This window comes from Micropterus dolomieu, linkage group LG05 (genome assembly GCF_021292245.1).
Source record: "Micropterus dolomieu isolate WLL.071019.BEF.003 ecotype Adirondacks linkage group LG05, ASM2129224v1, whole genome shotgun sequence".
In the NCBI taxonomy this organism is placed as follows: Eukaryota; Metazoa; Chordata; class Actinopteri; order Centrarchiformes; family Centrarchidae; genus Micropterus; species Micropterus dolomieu.
Genome location: NC_060154.1, coordinates 14,520,064 through 14,537,917, shown reverse-complemented (window position 1 = coordinate 14,537,917; position 17,854 = coordinate 14,520,064). Strand labels below are relative to the sequence as shown.

The 17,854-nt window shown below is 40.1% G+C and overlaps 1 protein-coding gene across 1 annotated transcript in view; it reads left to right on the top strand.

The window, feature by feature from the left end:
- Positions 1 to 11,519, top strand: part of psmd1 (proteasome 26S subunit, non-ATPase 1) — a 50,235-nt gene extending 38,716 nt beyond the window's left edge. The window contains exons 21-25 of the mRNA XM_046049295.1: positions 2,267 to 2,359; positions 2,741 to 2,827; positions 4,832 to 4,999; positions 6,984 to 7,149; positions 11,318 to 11,519. Coding sequence (XP_045905251.1) covers positions 2,267 to 2,359; positions 2,741 to 2,827; positions 4,832 to 4,999; positions 6,984 to 7,130 — 495 coding nt within the window. The 3' untranslated portion in view covers positions 7,131 to 7,149; positions 11,318 to 11,519. The remainder of the gene's footprint in view (positions 1 to 2,266; positions 2,360 to 2,740; positions 2,828 to 4,831; positions 5,000 to 6,983; positions 7,150 to 11,317) is intronic.
- The last annotated feature ends 6,335 nt before the right edge of the window (positions 11,520 to 17,854 follow it).

The window sequence follows — 17,854 nt, the reverse complement described above, 5'->3', positions numbered from 1 at the left end:
GATATGAAAGGAGAGAAACGTTTTATTGGTTACTACATCTTCATTTTTAACCAAAATTAGATTTAGATTAGCCCTGTTGAAATATGACATTTGAGAGAGAGTTGTGATTTGACATTTTCTCTCTCAGAAACAGAACAGAACTATCAGTGTTTACTTTGTGCTTGTCCTCAGTTCACATTTTACTTTACTTCACTATTCAGTCTGGATCTGTCGTCTTGTCAAAGACTTGCCTCCTTTCCTTGCTAGCCTGTGTTCCACCAGCATCTGTTCAACCAAAGTAATCAGTCTTTCTGGAAAGCTGAAACAGGTTTCTAGAGTTTTCGGTGCATATCTGTGAGCAGTGGTGGAATAAGTATTCAGATCATTTACTTAAGTAAACATACTAATACCACACTGTAAAAATATTCTAGTTAAAAGTAAAAGTCCTGCATTGAAAATGTTACTTAAGTACAAGTATGTAAGTATAATCTAGACATTTTTAAAAGTATTAAAAGAAAAGTACACAATGCAGAAAAATGTCCCCTGTGACTGTTACACTACATTGGGGGGGGGGGGGAATTTATTTGATCCCTTGTTGATTTTGTACGTTTGCCCACTGACAAAGAAATTATCAGTCTATAATTTTAGTGGTAGGTTTATTTGAACAGTGAGAGACAGAATAACAACAAAAAAATCCATATAAATTGATTTGCATTTTAGTGAGTGAAATAAGTATTTGACCCCCTCTCAATCTGAAAGATCTTATTCGCAAATGGAAGAAACACAAAAGAACTGTCAATTTCCCTCGGTCTGGGGCTCCATGCAAGATCTCACCTCGTGGAGATGCAATGATCATGAAAACGGTGAGGAATCAGTCCAGAACTACACGGGAGGATCTTGTCAATGATCTCAAGGCAGCTGGGAACATAGTCCCCAAGAAAACAATTGGTAACACACCACGCCGTGAAGGACTGACATCCTGCAGCACCCACAAGGTCCCCCTGCTCAAGCTCTTAGGCAGCATTCCTCCTTTTCCAAACATGGCGAGTTGAGTTGATGCCAATGACCCCAAGAATACCATCCCCACCGTCAAACATGGTGGTGGAAACATTTTGCTTTGGGGGTGTTTTTATGCTAAGGGAACAGGATAATTTCACCGCTTCAAAGGGACGATGGACGGGGCCATGTACCGTCAGATCTTGGGGGAGATCCTCCTTCGCTCAGCCAGGGCATTGAAAATTAGTTGTGGATGGGTAATCCAGCAGGACAATGACCCAAAACACACAGCCAAGGCAACAAAGGAATGGCTCAAGAAGAAACACATTAAGGTCTTGGAGTGGCCAAGCCAGTCTCCAGACCTTAAACCCATAGAAAATCTCTGGAGGGATATGAAGGTTTGAGTTGCCAGACATTGTCCGCGAAACCTTAATGACTTAAGAGAAGATCTGCAAAGAGGAGTGGGACAACATCCCTCTGGAGATGTGTGCAAACCTGGTGGCCAACTACAAGAAACATCTGACCTCTGTGATAGCCAACAATGGTTTTTCCACCAAGTACTAAGTCATGTTTTGCAGAGGGGTCAAATACTTATTTCACTCATTAAAATGCAAATCAATTATAACATTTTTGACATGTGTTTTTCTGATTTTATTTTTTTTGTTATTCTGTCTCTCACTGTTCAAATAACCCTACCACTAAAATTATAGACTGATAATTTCTTTGTCAGTGGGCAAATGTACAAAATCAGCAGGGGATCAAATATTTTTTTCCCCCCACTGTATTATATATTATATCTTTACATTATTATTACTCGTGCATTAATGTAAAAGCAGGATTTGAGGTGGAGCTCATTTGAACTATTTGGTTGTTTGGTCCAACCAACCGTCCAAATCTCAACATCATTACAAATGCATTAAAATTATTAAATGGAAAACCAGAAATTCCTCACATTTGTGAACATGAAAAACACTTAAATGACTTTATGATCGAAATAGTTACCAATTAATTTTCTGTCAATTGACTTACTGGTTAATTGACTCAGCTGTACTTGTATAAACTGTTAAGTAGCTTAATTTATAACAAAACATTTTAGACTTCATGTGTTTTTTACGTAAAAATCTTAATTTTAAAAGTAACTAGTTAGCTGAAGCGAAATGAAGTGTCTTGACAAGTTTTAGATGGATTGACATGAAAAATAACTCTCACGCCGCTAGCGTGGCAAAAAACAACAGATTGATATCTATTGATGTTGTCTGTTTGTCTTCTCTGCTTCTGTCTTCCTGTTCAGATGCCTAAGGTGCAGTACCGTTCCAACTGTAAGCCTTCCACCTTCGCCTACCCACCAGCTCTGGAGGTTCCCAAAGAGAAAGAGAAAGAGAAGGTGAGAACTGAGGAACTGAGGCGCCACAACACATCAGTTTGTTTTGCTTTCCTTTTTCTGAACTTATTAGTCGAGGAAAGCTGACCTTGTTTCATATTGATTTGTGAATAATTTTAAACCCTCACTGTCAGACTCATCATTTTCTTGCCCGTTATATTTATTATTTTAGCATCTCTGGCCTATTTTTCCCAGTTGCTTCATTTCACAATCCTAGATGCTTTTGGAGAATGTAATGAAAGACCAAGCGGCGTTTATTTTGTGGTTGACTAGTTTTCTACATTTTAAGCCATGTTTGTAGAAGGTCTGAGTGTCTATGGTATTGTCTTACATTGTGGAAACGTCTCTTCTCTCTCTTTCTCTCTCGCTCGCTCTGCATGGCAGGTATCCACCGCTGTTCTCTCCATCACAGCCAAAGCGAAGAAGAAGGAGAAGGAAAAAAAAGAAAAGGAGGAGGAGAAGATGGAAGTGGTGAGTCGAAATTCGCAGCCCTTTAAAACCCTCTTCTCCCTCATTAAGTGTAATTTATACTTCTGCGTCGAATCGACAACGTAGGTGACGGTGCAGGCTACGCAGAGGCTACGCCGTCGCCTGACGTGCACCTCCTCAAAAATGTAACTACACGTCGAGAACCGTAAGCCCTGTGATTGGTCAGCTGGGTCGCAAGGCCCCCGAGCCGACCAGAAGTGCCCCTGCTTTGAAGTAACTTTAACTAGCGGCCAAAAACGGCGGCTGTAACACAGTGGATCAATATATTTGACCGTCACAACCCGAACAAAATGACTCGTTTTACAATCAGAATTTATTACATTGTAGGAGCATTATACCTGTTATTTTTGTGACAGAACATTCTTTAAAGTAGACCCCATGGCAATGCAGCCACAGCTTGTGTCCTGGTGATTTTAGTAAAATGTTATTAGACAGCATCGGTTTCACACCACCTGGTATGCGGATAAAATCGATTATCTGGATACTTAACAGGGGTATCAAAGACAGATCGTTTGCTCTTTGACGCCATACACGCACTTTCCTTTATTTCTTTTCTCTGTCTGTCTTGGTCGTTTCTCTCACCCACACCCAGTGTTCGCAGACGGACTCTGTCAGTCCAGAACCAGTATAACTTTCATTGGGATTTTCTCTGGGCGCTAGCAGCAGGTTTGATCCGCTCTGCCACGCTACATCTCAGCTCTGGTGCTGAGAGACAAGCTTGGAAATGTTCGCCCTTCTCACATCCCCAGGCGTTTGATTTTATCTGGCTTAACTTAATAAGAAGGCTGTTAAAGGGGAGGTATCGACTCTCACTGGGGTCAGACGGTTCAGAATTCACGGTCATTTCTCTGGACAGTTTTATAGAGCTGACTTAGGTTTTGACCACTTTGGTTGCATTTAGCTCATCTATTTAGCCTGAAGGGTTTCACTGCGGTACTGTTTTATTTTTCCACTAAATATATCCAGACTAAAAAGAGTGCAGTGGGTGAGATGAAATAGAAATGGCAGGGAATATAAACAGGGTATTGATAAACACAATGGATGTTATGAACACCATGATAAAATTGAAGAGCTAAAACAATTAGTCAATTTAAGCGATCAACAGATTATTATAATATTTTTAAAAAGTAAAGTTCACTGATTCCAGCAACTGAAATGTGCAGATTTTCAGCTTTTCTTGGCTGAGATTCAAATAGACAATCAGTGATTAAGAAACTAATCGACACATTCATATTAATCAATAATTAAAATAATTGTTTGTCGCAGCCCCAAAATACTAGTCTTAATTAAGTAGATAAAATCTGAATGCATAGGTTGTCACATTTATTACTTACAAGGCTGAGGATAAGAACACTAACATGAAATCAGTGACCAAGAAACAGACTGCTCGTGGTGATGATAAAACATTTGAAACACAGATCTGTAAGCTATTAGAGACAACATTTCCCACCTGAAGCCTCCCATTAGAACCTGAGTCAGAGGAGAAAACACAGTGTCAGTGTTTCAGACATCTGCAAGAGATGATATAGTTTGGTCTTGAAATGCAATACTTTTTTTTTTTTTTTATTACCAGCTCCCTTGGCACCTTCTGTCCTTCGGTGTCCTTTTTATGGCTTTCCACTGTTTATCTGATAGCCCAACAAATCACTAGCCATCAAGGGCACCGGAGCAGGACAGGACTGAATCAGAACAGAAAGAAGGAAAACCAGAATTTATTACTCATAACTTCTCCAAACTGTCAAATAATGTCAAATTTATACTAGAACAATAGGTTCTGGTTGTGGTGTGATTATAGTGCGTTTTAGATGTATAATAATTGTGGAAGATCAGCAGTTTTTTTTTAATGCATAAGACAAATTATTAGAGACAGATAAAAAATAAATATACAGACACAGCAGATTCAACTGGACAAGAACGGTACAGATTTCTTTTAAAGTACATTAAGAAAAGTGATCACATGCGGAAACTGCTGCTTCTCTATCACAGGAGGTCCAGGAAGGGGAGAAGGAGAAAAAGGATGAAGAGAAGGAGAAGGAGAAGAAGAAAGAGGCAGAGCCAAACTTTCAGCTCCTGGAGAACCCGGCCAGAGCGATGCCGGCTCAGCTCAAAGTCCTCAACATGCCCGAGACGTGCCGCTACCAGCCCTTCAAACCGGTAACACACCTCTGTGTGTTTGTCTGCAATTAAAATTATTCAGTCTTCTACCCCTGTAGTTTTGTTTTTTGGATCCAGACTGTTTCCTTATAGTTCTGGGATAATTACTGTGTAGTCGCTACGTTTAACTTATTTTCTGTTAAGTAAATGCCAAAATAAAGATGTTGAATGTACATTTTTATTATTCATAGCACCGTTGCATCTAAGAATTCATGAGACACTGAATTACAATATTTAAACACTTATTATTATCATTATTGATGATGATAATGATAATAAAAATAATAATAATAATTATAATTATAATAATAATTATAATAATAATTAATGGAGGTGATGATTATGACACAGATCAAACGACAAATAACATCTAGAATGTACTAAACATCAACATGATATTTAAACAATGTAAAAGTATCTCAGAGAAGTTTTTAGTTTAACATAAATCGTTCTGCAAGTTGATTTTGTCCAAGTCCAGAACTTCCCCCACTCATCAGGCCTATAAACCAGACAGCTGCTCTCCTGCTGTAAATGTTGACAGTTTCCTGCAGTAAATGGCAGGACGACGTGCAGTCACCCAATGAGCACTCAACCTAGTCCTGTAAAGAGGAAGTACTGTTTGATTTTTGTGTCCAGCGATCTAAGGTTAAAGTAGTACATTGTATGCTGCCTTGTCACAAGTGCCAAAATGGTGTCTTTGCTTGTCTTAAGTTTTGTAATGCTGCTTTCCTTTTTAAGGGTTTGTTTTTACATTCAAAGACGGGTTTAGGAAGTGAAGAGGTTTTACAGACTTATCTTGAAATCTGGTCCCTGTCGGGAGGTTTATTGAAAGCCTATTATGTGGATCAACTTACATTAAAATGAAGTGTCCTGTCTTTGATTCTTCATTGGAGCTGAATGATTCCACAAATAGATTATTTTTAAACTTGACGTTTTTAGTTTTGTTTAGAAGAAACTGCCATCAAAACCACACAGTACACAGTCGTGACCTTTTTACTTTTGAATAAATTAAACCTCCTGAATCCTATTGCTACAACCGTAAAGGCTGGACAAATATATCAAAATAACATATTGTATAGATTGTGTATTGTGCATTGACATATTTTCTGTCTTTGGAAGACTGAGTGTCTTGACATAGATTTAAAATAAATTCCTGTGAGTGAAAAAAGCCTGGATTACCAACTAACCAAAGTGGGTCACTGCCCCTGGACCCTCGGACCCTCAGGGGGCCTAGCACCTGTGGTGTTTGTGGTAATTTGGCTAATTGCAAACTTCTTTGATAATACTGCATGCACCACTAAAAGCACTATTTAAATGATCATATAAATGATCGGGACTTTATGTGCATAACCGTGAGAACCGGTCTTGTAGCGGGGCCCTGAGTTAAAAACTAGATTTTGTTATTTTATTTAGTTTATTTTATATATACGCTCCATACTGGGCCGTAAAATCTAGCTTTAAAGCCTTTTATTATGTTGAGCTCACGTGGTACATCTTCCTGAATACATGATGCTTAATCGTTACCACAGAATACTTACTAATTTCTGACTATTACACACACAGTCCTCAGAAAGGTGGGAGAAATGGCATGGTTCATTGCGGGGCCCTGCAGATCATTTTTGCCCCAGGCTCCCGAGAGGGTTAATTGGGCCCTGGGGATTAGACAATGTTTGTTGGTTCCAGAAGGATTAGAGAATTTAAAGAGCATATTCTTATGGTTGTGTGATAAATTTCCTCTCTTTTACCTTTAGCATGCTGCATCGCCTGCTGTCTGCTTGGTCATTGTAGTTTAGCCAGACTGAAATGCTGAGTTCGGTTTCTTTCCAGCTGTTACATAAGCATCAAGTTCCTTGTCAAGGGTGAAGAGTGAGACGTAAACAATGTTTGTTCTGTTGACATTGAGCGAGGATACTTTTAACATAAATATCTGCGGCGTATCAGCAAGTGTTGACACCTAACCTGAATTTTTCATGTCCGTCACCAGCTCCACACAGGCGGGATCATCATCATGAAGGACACCAGCGAGGAGGAGGAGGAGCTGGTGGAGCCCGTTTCTGCGCACGGCCCCAAAATCGAGGAGGAAGAGCAGGAACCAGAGCCCCCCGAGCCTTTCGAGTACATCGACGAGTAGAAATGCTCTCACAGCGGAGGTATGCTCACAGAAATCTTTCCTGAGCCTTGTTATTCATTCATAACTTAAGCAAACCTGAAGTGTCTGCTGATATTCACCACACTGGTCTTCCACATTTATTGGCACGGAGAACATGGCCGCCGTTAAAACTGTCTCTCCCACCTCAAATGTGTTTGAACTGTTAAATGACTATATCTAAACTAAAAGGCCTGCAGGGCTCTTAGGTATGATTACATTAGACCTTTTCTTCCTTTAGTGTATTTTTTAAGAGACATTTTGTCCGTATAGAGGCAGGGAGATGTGAATTTGACTAAATTCTCAATTTATTTAGGAACTTTTACTTTGACTACGTTTTTTTAAAAGTCAAACATCAGGCCACAACAGCATTCATTTCACAGCGAGCAGATCAAACTACAGTGTAACCGGCCGCAGTATGAAGGTACACTTAAGATTACACAGCAAAATACCGTGTTACTGGTCTCCAGACACCACAGCTGTCAGGCCGTTTTCATAGGAAGTAACGTTACGCGATATCACACAATGCAGGTCTGTACTGTTGTTTCCAAGCCTAACCAAGTTTCACCCATCACTGACGCTGAGGAATGTAAACAGCGCTGCCATCTCCAAACGCCAGCACAGAGGGCAAACCTTCTCCCTGCACTCGCCAATGAGCCGGGATGCTTAATGATTCCTGGCTGCTTGTTGTGTTTGTGTTGGATTGGCTGCAGCTTGCCTCCCATGTAGGAGCTTGCTGTTGCGTGTGATGAGACCGATGAGGTGTCAATGACCAAATTAGGGCCTCTGCGCATACTGTGTCATCTCTTTATGAGTTTCAAGTGCGGTGTGACAGATTAAACACTGCAGAGATCATCGTCAGGCTGACTTCACGTGTGCCAGAGACAGCGCGGTGGCCAAGTGGTTAGAACCACCGAGTCATTGTGGAAGGTCACAGGTTTGATGCTCAAAAAAGAAATGTGTGTCACAGCAGTCACACTAGATGGAGCATATCAGTTTTACTTTTACCGACTGCACATTTTCTGGTCGTTAAGTCTGCTTATTAGTCATGTTCCACCTACGCAGGTGTTTTTACTCCATCTACCTGATAAGCGCTCTTGTCTGGGCTGAATTGGTGTGTAGGACTACGTCCTGTGGCTAACAACCATGTGGATTTTAGTTTTGACAGTTCCAGGGCCCACGTTGGCTTTTCTTGTCATGACAAGTTAAGATGTCTGTTGGAGAAAGCAGTCTTTTATCAACCATCATCTTGAGTTTTAGTGCCCTCAGTCTGTCTGTGTAATATAAGTGTATATAATCTCTTGCTTCAGCCTACACCTTCTAGGTCACTGCTATGGCCTGTTTTTGAAGTTAACTCATTATTTTGTAGCTGTTTAAGCCTTTAAGTTATTATTGTTTTTATTTAATTTGAAGTTTCAGTCCTGGTTGACTTGTCGACACCTGTATTTACTGGCAGTATGCTTAATAGCAAGTGTGGTTTAATACTACAGATCACAGAATTCTGGAAGCAGCTAAACAAACTATTTTTGTTTCAAGAAAGAAGGCAGGCAGTAATTGGCTTTTTTCCATCATTTTAAGAGCAATTGTGATCTGATTATAAGCTGCACATGGCGCGAACAGCAGGGCACAGTGAAAGCATTTGGTTACCACACTGAGAAGTTGGAGGTGTGCAGCCTGTCGCGCGCAGCTCTTCATTTAACAGCTCACTGTGGCTGATCCTCCTGGTCCCATTACTCAGACACATTGCATTTCCCTTGACTACTTCATAATCAAAATCAATTTGTGTTTCACCAGTTAAATGCTTTTAATGTGAAGCAAAATAAATGTTCGGTTTGCATTAGCAGTGACTTAATACAGCATTTTTCCCAGGAATGTCGCCACAGACACCCAGTTATATATAAATCAGTGTAATGTTGCACAATCAGACGGCCATAGGCTCAATCACTATTGTGTTACCTCATACGGTTATAGATGGTGACTTAGCAGACATTTATTTAAATGTAAATCTTTAATAATTATTTTGTAGCTTAAAGACCTAAATAAATAAGGTGAATTCACTTCAAAACTTTCCCCAGCTGATGTAGTAAATCAGTTGTATATAATCTAAAGCACCCTCAAAGACCTTTTTTATGAAGAACTTCTCTCAAAACAAAGATCCCACACATTTTCATTACTTTATTCTCTTATAAAGATTATATACTACTGTTGCTTTAAGTGAGCAAAAGTCCACCACTTTTTAAATTGATAAATGATCATCAATCAGCAGATATAATACATTCATACAGTCACTCTATGTGGTCATTCCACATGTTGTTTAATATTTACTGTGTGAGTTACTGATTTGTAGGAAACTTTTTTTCTGAAAGTGTCTGACCCAACAAACATGGATTGCTCAGCCAGTCTGTCGTTTTGATTCGAGTTGTCTGATGTGAATTTAGTTCTAGTCGTAAACATATGAATATTTTCAATCTCTGCCTACCATAATTTCTGACATGAACAGGCCCTAAAGTTCTTTTTTGTGTTTTCAGATTTGAAAATAGATAATTATGTCTATGGAAAATATTCTTGCATATATTTTTGACAGTCATGTAGCAAGAATATGGCTGTTTTTGTATGTGTGTGTATATGACCATAAGAAACAAGTATTTTGTATTAATAAAGTAGACCCACTGTTAATAAAACTTTTTACAGTGGGGCTCAACTGATCAATAATGCACATGACCTACGCTATTTTGAAAAAGCACTGCAATGAATAGGTTATTCGTTTTGTTTTCACATCATTGTCACATTCTTTTGGACTAATTTGGCAATCGTTTACAACAATAGGCCTGGTGTGCCGAACTGTTTAGAGACCAACAGAGAAATGAGCGTTAAAGTTTAAAAGATGGGCGAACTGCGCCACAGGCGTTAAATGGTTCCATCTGGTTTGTAGCTTGCAGCTCGCTTTTTGTTTTTAGTATCTTATGCTGTCGCTATGTGTCAGACATGCTCACAAATCCTTGAGCTAAAGTCAAAGTCAAGTCTCAAGTCTGAGCTAGAGTCAAGTACTGTTTCTCAATGAGTTCGCCAAGTTCGGGAGTATAAACTCCAAGGAACTGGAGCACGCAGTCAGTTATTGAGCAATTGGAACACCAGCGGACTTGATGATGGCCGCACCCGTTAGCGGGCGGGACCTCACATCTCCGAAATCGTCATAGCAATTTCTTTAGATAAGCTCTGTCTTGAGAAATCAACCACATATTTGGAGTTTAAACAACTATATTCCCGCATAAAAAAAACTCTTAAAACTACCACATGTGACACAAGAACAGCGGTATTATAAGTTACAGTTGTGTTTTCTCGTCCAACATTTCCGCTTTTTGGTGATGAGACTACATGTTTCGTAGATAGGTAAGGTACAGTATATACAGAATAACAGCAAGCTCATTGAACCTTTCCTAAAAATAATCATTGTTCATGAGTCCCGCACCTCAAGTCCAAGTCAAGTCTGAAGTCTTTTGAGGACGAGTCTCAAGTCGAGTCTCAAGTCACTGTGTGTGCGACTCTCAAACTTGATTCTCCATCTCTGCTATGTGTTGTAATGTGTGACTGCTCAGAGACCCCTCCACCTCCTCAGGAGCCTCCACAGTCCTGTTGAAAGAGATTGGCTAAGATCGGCTGAAGGATTACATTTGGAGGAGACTGGGGGCAATTGTACATTTTTTACATTGTCCTCGTTCGTTTAGCACAGTTTGTTGGTGGTGATTATTTGAATCAGTTATATTAACAAAACATGTTCATTTCAATTAATAAATTTTCTTCATTTCATTGACCCCTCTTTGTTCTGACCCCAAACACATTTCAGGGGGAGACATGTTCCTTGCTTTAAACCCTGCATTAATGTGGTGTAAGCTCTATCATTTAAAAAAAACATGTGTTGGTCCTCTGCAGCTCAGTGGGCAGAGCACAGTATGGTGCTAACAAAGACTGGTATCTGTTCCCACTGCTGCTCAGAAAATTTAGTTTGGTTCAAATAAAAACAGCAAATGGCTTAAAATTTTCATTTTTATTAAATGATCATCCTTGATAATCATTATGTAGCTTGATATCTTCTAATATTTGTGCACTTCTTTTGGGGAGGTTTGGATAATTAAAGTAAATCACCTCTAACCGTTGTTTTTTTCTCTTACCAGGCATCGGGAGGAGTGAGATCCCAGCATGTCGGTCCAGCGTCTCCCCCCTCTGTGCATCCATCTATCCATCCACCTCCCCGCTTCACTTCCTCTTTTACACGTTTCTTTCCTGTTCTGGCTCCTCATTTGTCAGACAGGGAATGTTTTACATTCTCAAATTGTATAATTTTCTGTCCGTACAATAAAAATGATGTATATTGGAGAGTGTGTGTTTATTTGAGTGGATATTTCACCAGGCGTGCATTGAGGGAATTTCTCTAATCCCATACGTTTAGACTGGTTTACATTTTCAGCACTCAGCAGCAGTCTGTCTCTGTACAGTGAGCTGAGTGGACTGTATACATACTAAACAACTCCGTGAGGCACGGAGGGTTTTCAGGAAATTAACTTGGGGGTGTCTTGAAGGTCAGAAGTCAGGAATACTGCCTATAATAAATATGTATGATCAATTTGGGCAGGACAGAAGGAAAAGGTTAAACTCAGTTTCTCTGTTTGCTCACTTTAACTTTCTCTTTTCTTGTTTGCTTCATGTTTATTCAGACAGTTATGTTATGAGACTTTCTGTCCACTGAAACAGATATTTGTTTCTGCAGTTCAGATTCTGCAAAAATGAAGTTTATCCAGTGTGTTTGTGGTCTTTTTAATAAACACACATCATTAACACTTAAGAATAACATGTAATTGAGCTGAACTGGCTGTGTACTATTTAATTGCTTTGGCTCTATTTGAGTTGAGGAAAAAAAACTTTTTTCAATAATTATTGAGCAGTGAAAGTCTTCCCTCTTAAAAAAACAAACAAAAGAACTCCATGCAGGAAAAGAGGGTGTTTGGCACAGGAGTGGACTTGTATGTACACCATGACTTCTAGCTGATGATTATCACATCCACAGAAATCACACAGTAAGTGATAAGTCACAAAATATTCTTCAAAAGAAAATCAAAAATTTGGAAAACACTTCATATTTACACTGAACAATATAATAAACACAACACTTCTTTTTGCCCCCATTCATCATGAGCTGAACTCAAAGATCTAAGACCTTTCTCTATGTACACAAAAGGCCTGTTTTTCTTTGACATTGTTCACAAATCTGTCGAAATCTGTGTTAGTGAGCACTTCTCCTTTGCTGAGATCATCCATCCACCTCACGTGTGGCATATCGAGATGCGTGTAAGACAGCATGGGTATTGCACAGGTGTGCCTTAGGCTGGCCACAATAAAAGGCCACTCTAAAATGTGCAGCTCCATCACACAGCAAAATGCCGCAGATGTTGCAAGTTCTGAGGGAGCGTGCAATTGGCATGCCAACTGCAGGAATGTCCACCAGAGCTGTTGCCCGTGAACTGAATGTTCATTTCTCTACCATAAGCAGTCTCCAAAGGCGTTTCAGAGAATTTGGCAGTATATCAGTCTACACTCTATACACCATAACTACGTTTTCAGTGGTGTATAAAGACCTTGCATAATGAACCATTATGTTTTTATTACCTTGAAATGAGATATTTGTATCTACATAACCGCGGGCACCCCCTTCTATGGACTTCGCTGTATTTTGTCGTCATGTTTCTACAATAGCCGACAACAGACAAACAGCGCTACAGAGCGCGTTTCGTCTTCTTTTCCTTGTATAATTCCGGCAGTGTCGACGCCTGTCACTACATTAAATGCATCCATAGAAGAAGAAGAAGAGGGAAAAATAATAATACTAAACAGTCTCTGAGTAGTATTCTGGTTTATCAGAAGTAAGAAGAGAAGTGACATGCGGACAAAGTTAGTGAGACAATCAGCTGATCAGTAACGTTAATTGGCAATATTGTCAATAAAATTGTAAGCTAGCTTAGCCGTTAGCTTAGATCATGGAAGCATCAGCCAGCTAAACTTTTACTGCCCTGATAGAAAAATCATATAAGGTTAGTTGTATTGGTTTATTCTCCAGCGCTGGCTTTGGCTTGTGGTGTAAAATATGTTGTTGGATTAGTTTTATGTAACGTTAGTGACTCTCTCTCTAGCGCTCTGTTTTGACTTTGTCGTTACGTTAGTGAGACAATCAGTCTATCAGCTGATCACTTATTGGCAATAAAACGGTAGCTTACAGCTGGAAGCTCAGATGAGACAGCTAAAGTTTTACTGCCCTGGTAGAAAAAAAATATGTTGTTGGATTAGTTTTATGTAGTTAATCTATCTCTGCAGAGCTCTGTTTTGGTTTTGTTATGTTCGTGAGACAATCAGCTGAGAAGGCAGCTTCCAGCATCAAAACTCAGATCAGCCAGCTAAACTTTTACTGCGCTGGTAGAAAAAATCTGTAGTTGGATTGTAATTTAATGTAGTTCTTCTCCAGCCTCTGTTATGGCTTTGTTACATGGACAGAAATGTGCCGTTACCTTCCTGAGACAGCTGATGAATATTATTGGCAATAAAACAGAAACAGCAGGGAAGCTCAGATGAGCAGCTAAACTTCTGTTGAATACTGCACTGGTGGAAAACATGTATTTCTTTTCAGTGCTAGTGACCAATAATGAATACTTTCAGAATTTGCATTTAAAAAAGATGTTTTTTGGATATTGCTTTGCTTTGGATATTGTGCACACTGTGTCAGTACTACTTTGTGTTTCTGTTGTATTTTAAAAAATAAAAAAAAACATTTTGGTAAAACTTGCAGATTGCTTGTCTAATTAAGCAAAGTGAGAGGAGCTTTGATCTTCACCTGACAATGCCTTTATAAACTTCATGTATTATGTGGTTTATAATGGACTGTGGTGCAGAAACAGTCATACTTGATTCACTAGATGTGATAGTGTTTGAGATGTTCTTCATTTACTTTGGTATGTTAGTCCAGATGAGCCAACCCTCCCAAGTTGTAAAATAATGTATTACTGGAGTATGAGACATCATGTAGCACTTCATTTCTTGATGTAGCTGTTGTTTATTAATGAACAAGTAACAATAATATTTTTTTTAAAAAACATGTTTTTACTGAACAATTAAGTAAATATAATTTCTTAATATATATGGCTACAGAAACCTGATTTCTTGACTTGCAACTCCCTGCTATCTCATAGATGACATCTTTTGTCCTGTCTAAGGCACCATAGCTATACAACTCGCTTGGATGGGGGGGGGGGGGGTGCAGTTCGCAACCCCTTACCACTAGATGTCACTAAAATGTACACACTGAACCTTTAAGAATGCACTGTATGTTTGTGGCAGAATAATTCATCCCAGAGAAAATATAACCTGTTTCCTATCATATTCTGTACCACTTCATTGAGTCCTCAATACTCCATATCACAGCAGTTATATCACAGTGACAGTAGTAAGATGGAAAACAAAATTTTATTACAACCAACCAACAAGCCCTGTAGTATTCTGTATAATGTCTTTGGAGAGGAGTATCTGTGTGGAGCTGAATCTTTGGAAAGACAACTCTTCATCTCCAGTGATCAATCCACTGGAGTTCAGGAGTCGGGTGCGGGATAGATGCTGGCCTGGTATGAGGGCGGCCCATTATCTGATGATCTGTCTGTGGGGTTGATGTTTCTCCTCATAATTAACACCGTGGTACTCTGACTTGAGACTTGACCAGCATTAGACAGAGTTAATTTTGTTTACGCTTGTTGAGGTACGCAGTGATTGCTGTTTTATTTAAAGTAATGTCAAAACTATTTCATTAGGTTGCCCCAAAGCTTCTTTCTTGCCATAGAATTGTTTTCACACCCTCTTAAGTTTTCTCTCACTTATTATTTCACTCTTGTTTGTTTACTTCTGAAATTGTGTCATTCCTTTTGCTTATTAGACACTTAAGCAAGACAATATATCTATCCGCCTTGTAAATAGACTTGAGACTGCAGCAGAATCCTTTTTTGGGGGCGGGGCTTTGTGTGGTTTTTGGTCTTCGACCCTCAAGATCAAGTTTATCATCTTCAAGTGGCCAGTTTCCCCAACCTAAGTGTGATTATATTTGGTGAATGAAGCTTCATGTGGAAAAGTGGTTTGGGAAGTGTTCAGGAAATGATAGCACAGGCGGTGGTTTTCAGCATGAAATGTGTTGGAAAGCCACTCGTTTGATTTTTAATGCGTAAGACTGGTGGAAAAAACGTCTTTGCTGTGAACTCAGTGGTCATCGGAGCTGCTTGTCCGCTCCAATCAGTGAACCAGCGAATGTACATTTTGGCCAGACATTTAGTCTAATCAATTCCTCCCTTCACATTCCCAGATACTTGGTCATGGAGGGCTGTCTTAACAACTTTATTGACTCCACTGTCTTTCCAAATCTTTGCTCGTCTCCCGGAACTGCAGAGCACACACACACACACACACACACACACACACACAAACACACACAGACACACACACACACACACACACGCACACACACACGCACGCACACACTCCTCTCTGAGGTCTGTCTGACTTTGACCTTAATGACCAAATTCGTCATCGTTATCACTCGGCATGTGATTCCTGTGAGGTGGAAGAAGAAGCATCGGCTGCTGCAGGTCTGATTGGACACATCCTAAATATAGAGGCTGTTGAGTCCACAGCTGAGGTATGAACTTTGTGTTACAGTGCCACATTCCTGGAGATGCGATAACACTTTGTAGACCCCACAGGAGAGAATGTTTTGGTCACACTGCAACCCACACACCCCTCCCCCCCCTCTGCTCCACATCTTCCTTGTTTCCATGCTCTTTTCCAGCTAAGATGAGGTGAGGTCTGCTGCAGCCTTCTCTTCCCGTACGTCCCCGATAGAGCTGGGGTGGGATGAGATGTAGATTTGTAAGTCTGAGTGTGGAAAATCTGCCTCTGTACACAGCCACGTCTCATTCTTCAGACTCTTCAAACATTCATATGCTCACACTTTTTTGTCATAGAGCGGACTTCCTCCTCATACCACCTGTTTCTCTTTTATGTGGGTTTATAAGTATTTGAGTATTTTGCTTGTGTGCCCACAACTTTTCAACACCGTAGCCCTGTTTCAGCCATGTTAGCTGTGTGGCTCTATTTATGGCAATGTTGGTCAGTCTGTGCGGTCCAGTATCTCACCTCAGCTATCTCATATCTCAACTATTGAATGGATTGCTCTGAAATTTGGCACATAGCCATGGTCTCCAGAAGATGAATCCTATGACTTTTCTAATGCCCTGACTTTTCCTCTTGCGCCACCAGTAGATTAACGCTTTTTTGTGAAATGTCTCAACAACTATTAGATGGGCTGTCATGAAATTTGGTTCAGACATTCATGTCCCCCTCAGGATGAATTGTAATTACTTTGGTGATCCCTTAACTTTCTATATTGTTATCAGGTCAAATTTTTATTTTCTCCAATACTTAAGTTTATGACCAAATGGCTGCAAAACTAATGACATCCCCATTAGCTTTGGCTGGACTTTGTGTTTAGTGCTAATTAGCAAATGTTAGCATGCTACCATGCTAAACTAATATTGTGTACATGGAAAACCTTCTTTGAGTCCGCATGTTAGCATTGTCACTGTGAGAATATTAGCATTCTGACAGCCTAGCAGTCACTAGCATGGCTGTAGACATGTCTTGCTTGGCTTTTATTTTTTAAGGCTTTGGCAAATTTGCCCCATGAAAATTCATGCTGCATGACATGCTAACAGCTCCTGTTTGCACTGCAACATTGGATGTGCAGAAAACAATCACTTGATGACTTTTGGCACTGTCTAAATATGATAAATTTGAGACAAGATCTGAAGTTATAATGAGCGTCTTGATTTCTCAGCACACACCGTTAGGAAACAGAGATCGATGGTGCTGAGAAGATGCAAATGGCATCAGTTCAGTTCAAAGGGTTTCTGATATTTCCCCCCTTTCTCTATTCACTCCCTACGCAAAAGCCACACACATCAGTTACTATAAAATAATGAAAATTGGCCGGCAGTGCATCAATATTTAAGCTTTAAGCATTTAGCTAATGTTCATATTCTGACAATGAGCAATGAACAATGAATCTGGTCAGTTTTTTGTTTTCAGGGATCAGACATGTGACCTTTCACTATAAATCCATGACTCTAACTTCTGAGCTTGGATTTGTGCTTTTTAGGAAGAGTTAAAAAAAGGTTGCACCTCCATATTCCCTAATGAGTACAACTGCGAAGCACCATACAAGGCAAAGGATCCCTCAGTTGCGTCCAGTCATAAGGGCCAAGCTGTGGAGAGGAGATGGAGGCAGGCAGCCAACCAGCAGCGACTAATGTCTGTCAGTAAACTGACAAACCAAACGTCAAGAGAGAAGGAGGAGGAAGAGGAGAAGGGCGAGAGTTTGTGTGAGCAGACGGAGCATGTAGTCACCGTCTGCAGATGCAGCGATGGTGGTGACGATGTCGATGAAAGAATGGAGGGTCAGCAGAGCTGTTAAAGCAAATAAGTGGACCCACCAGAGAGCTCATTGGTCAGGTCAGCGAGCATGTGGCCTGCTGACAATGTCGAGGTCTCAGAGAGGTTTTGGCTGGACTCGAGGACCAGCGAGTGATGTGCCGATGGTCCATGATAGAGCTCTGGACTGGACAGACTGT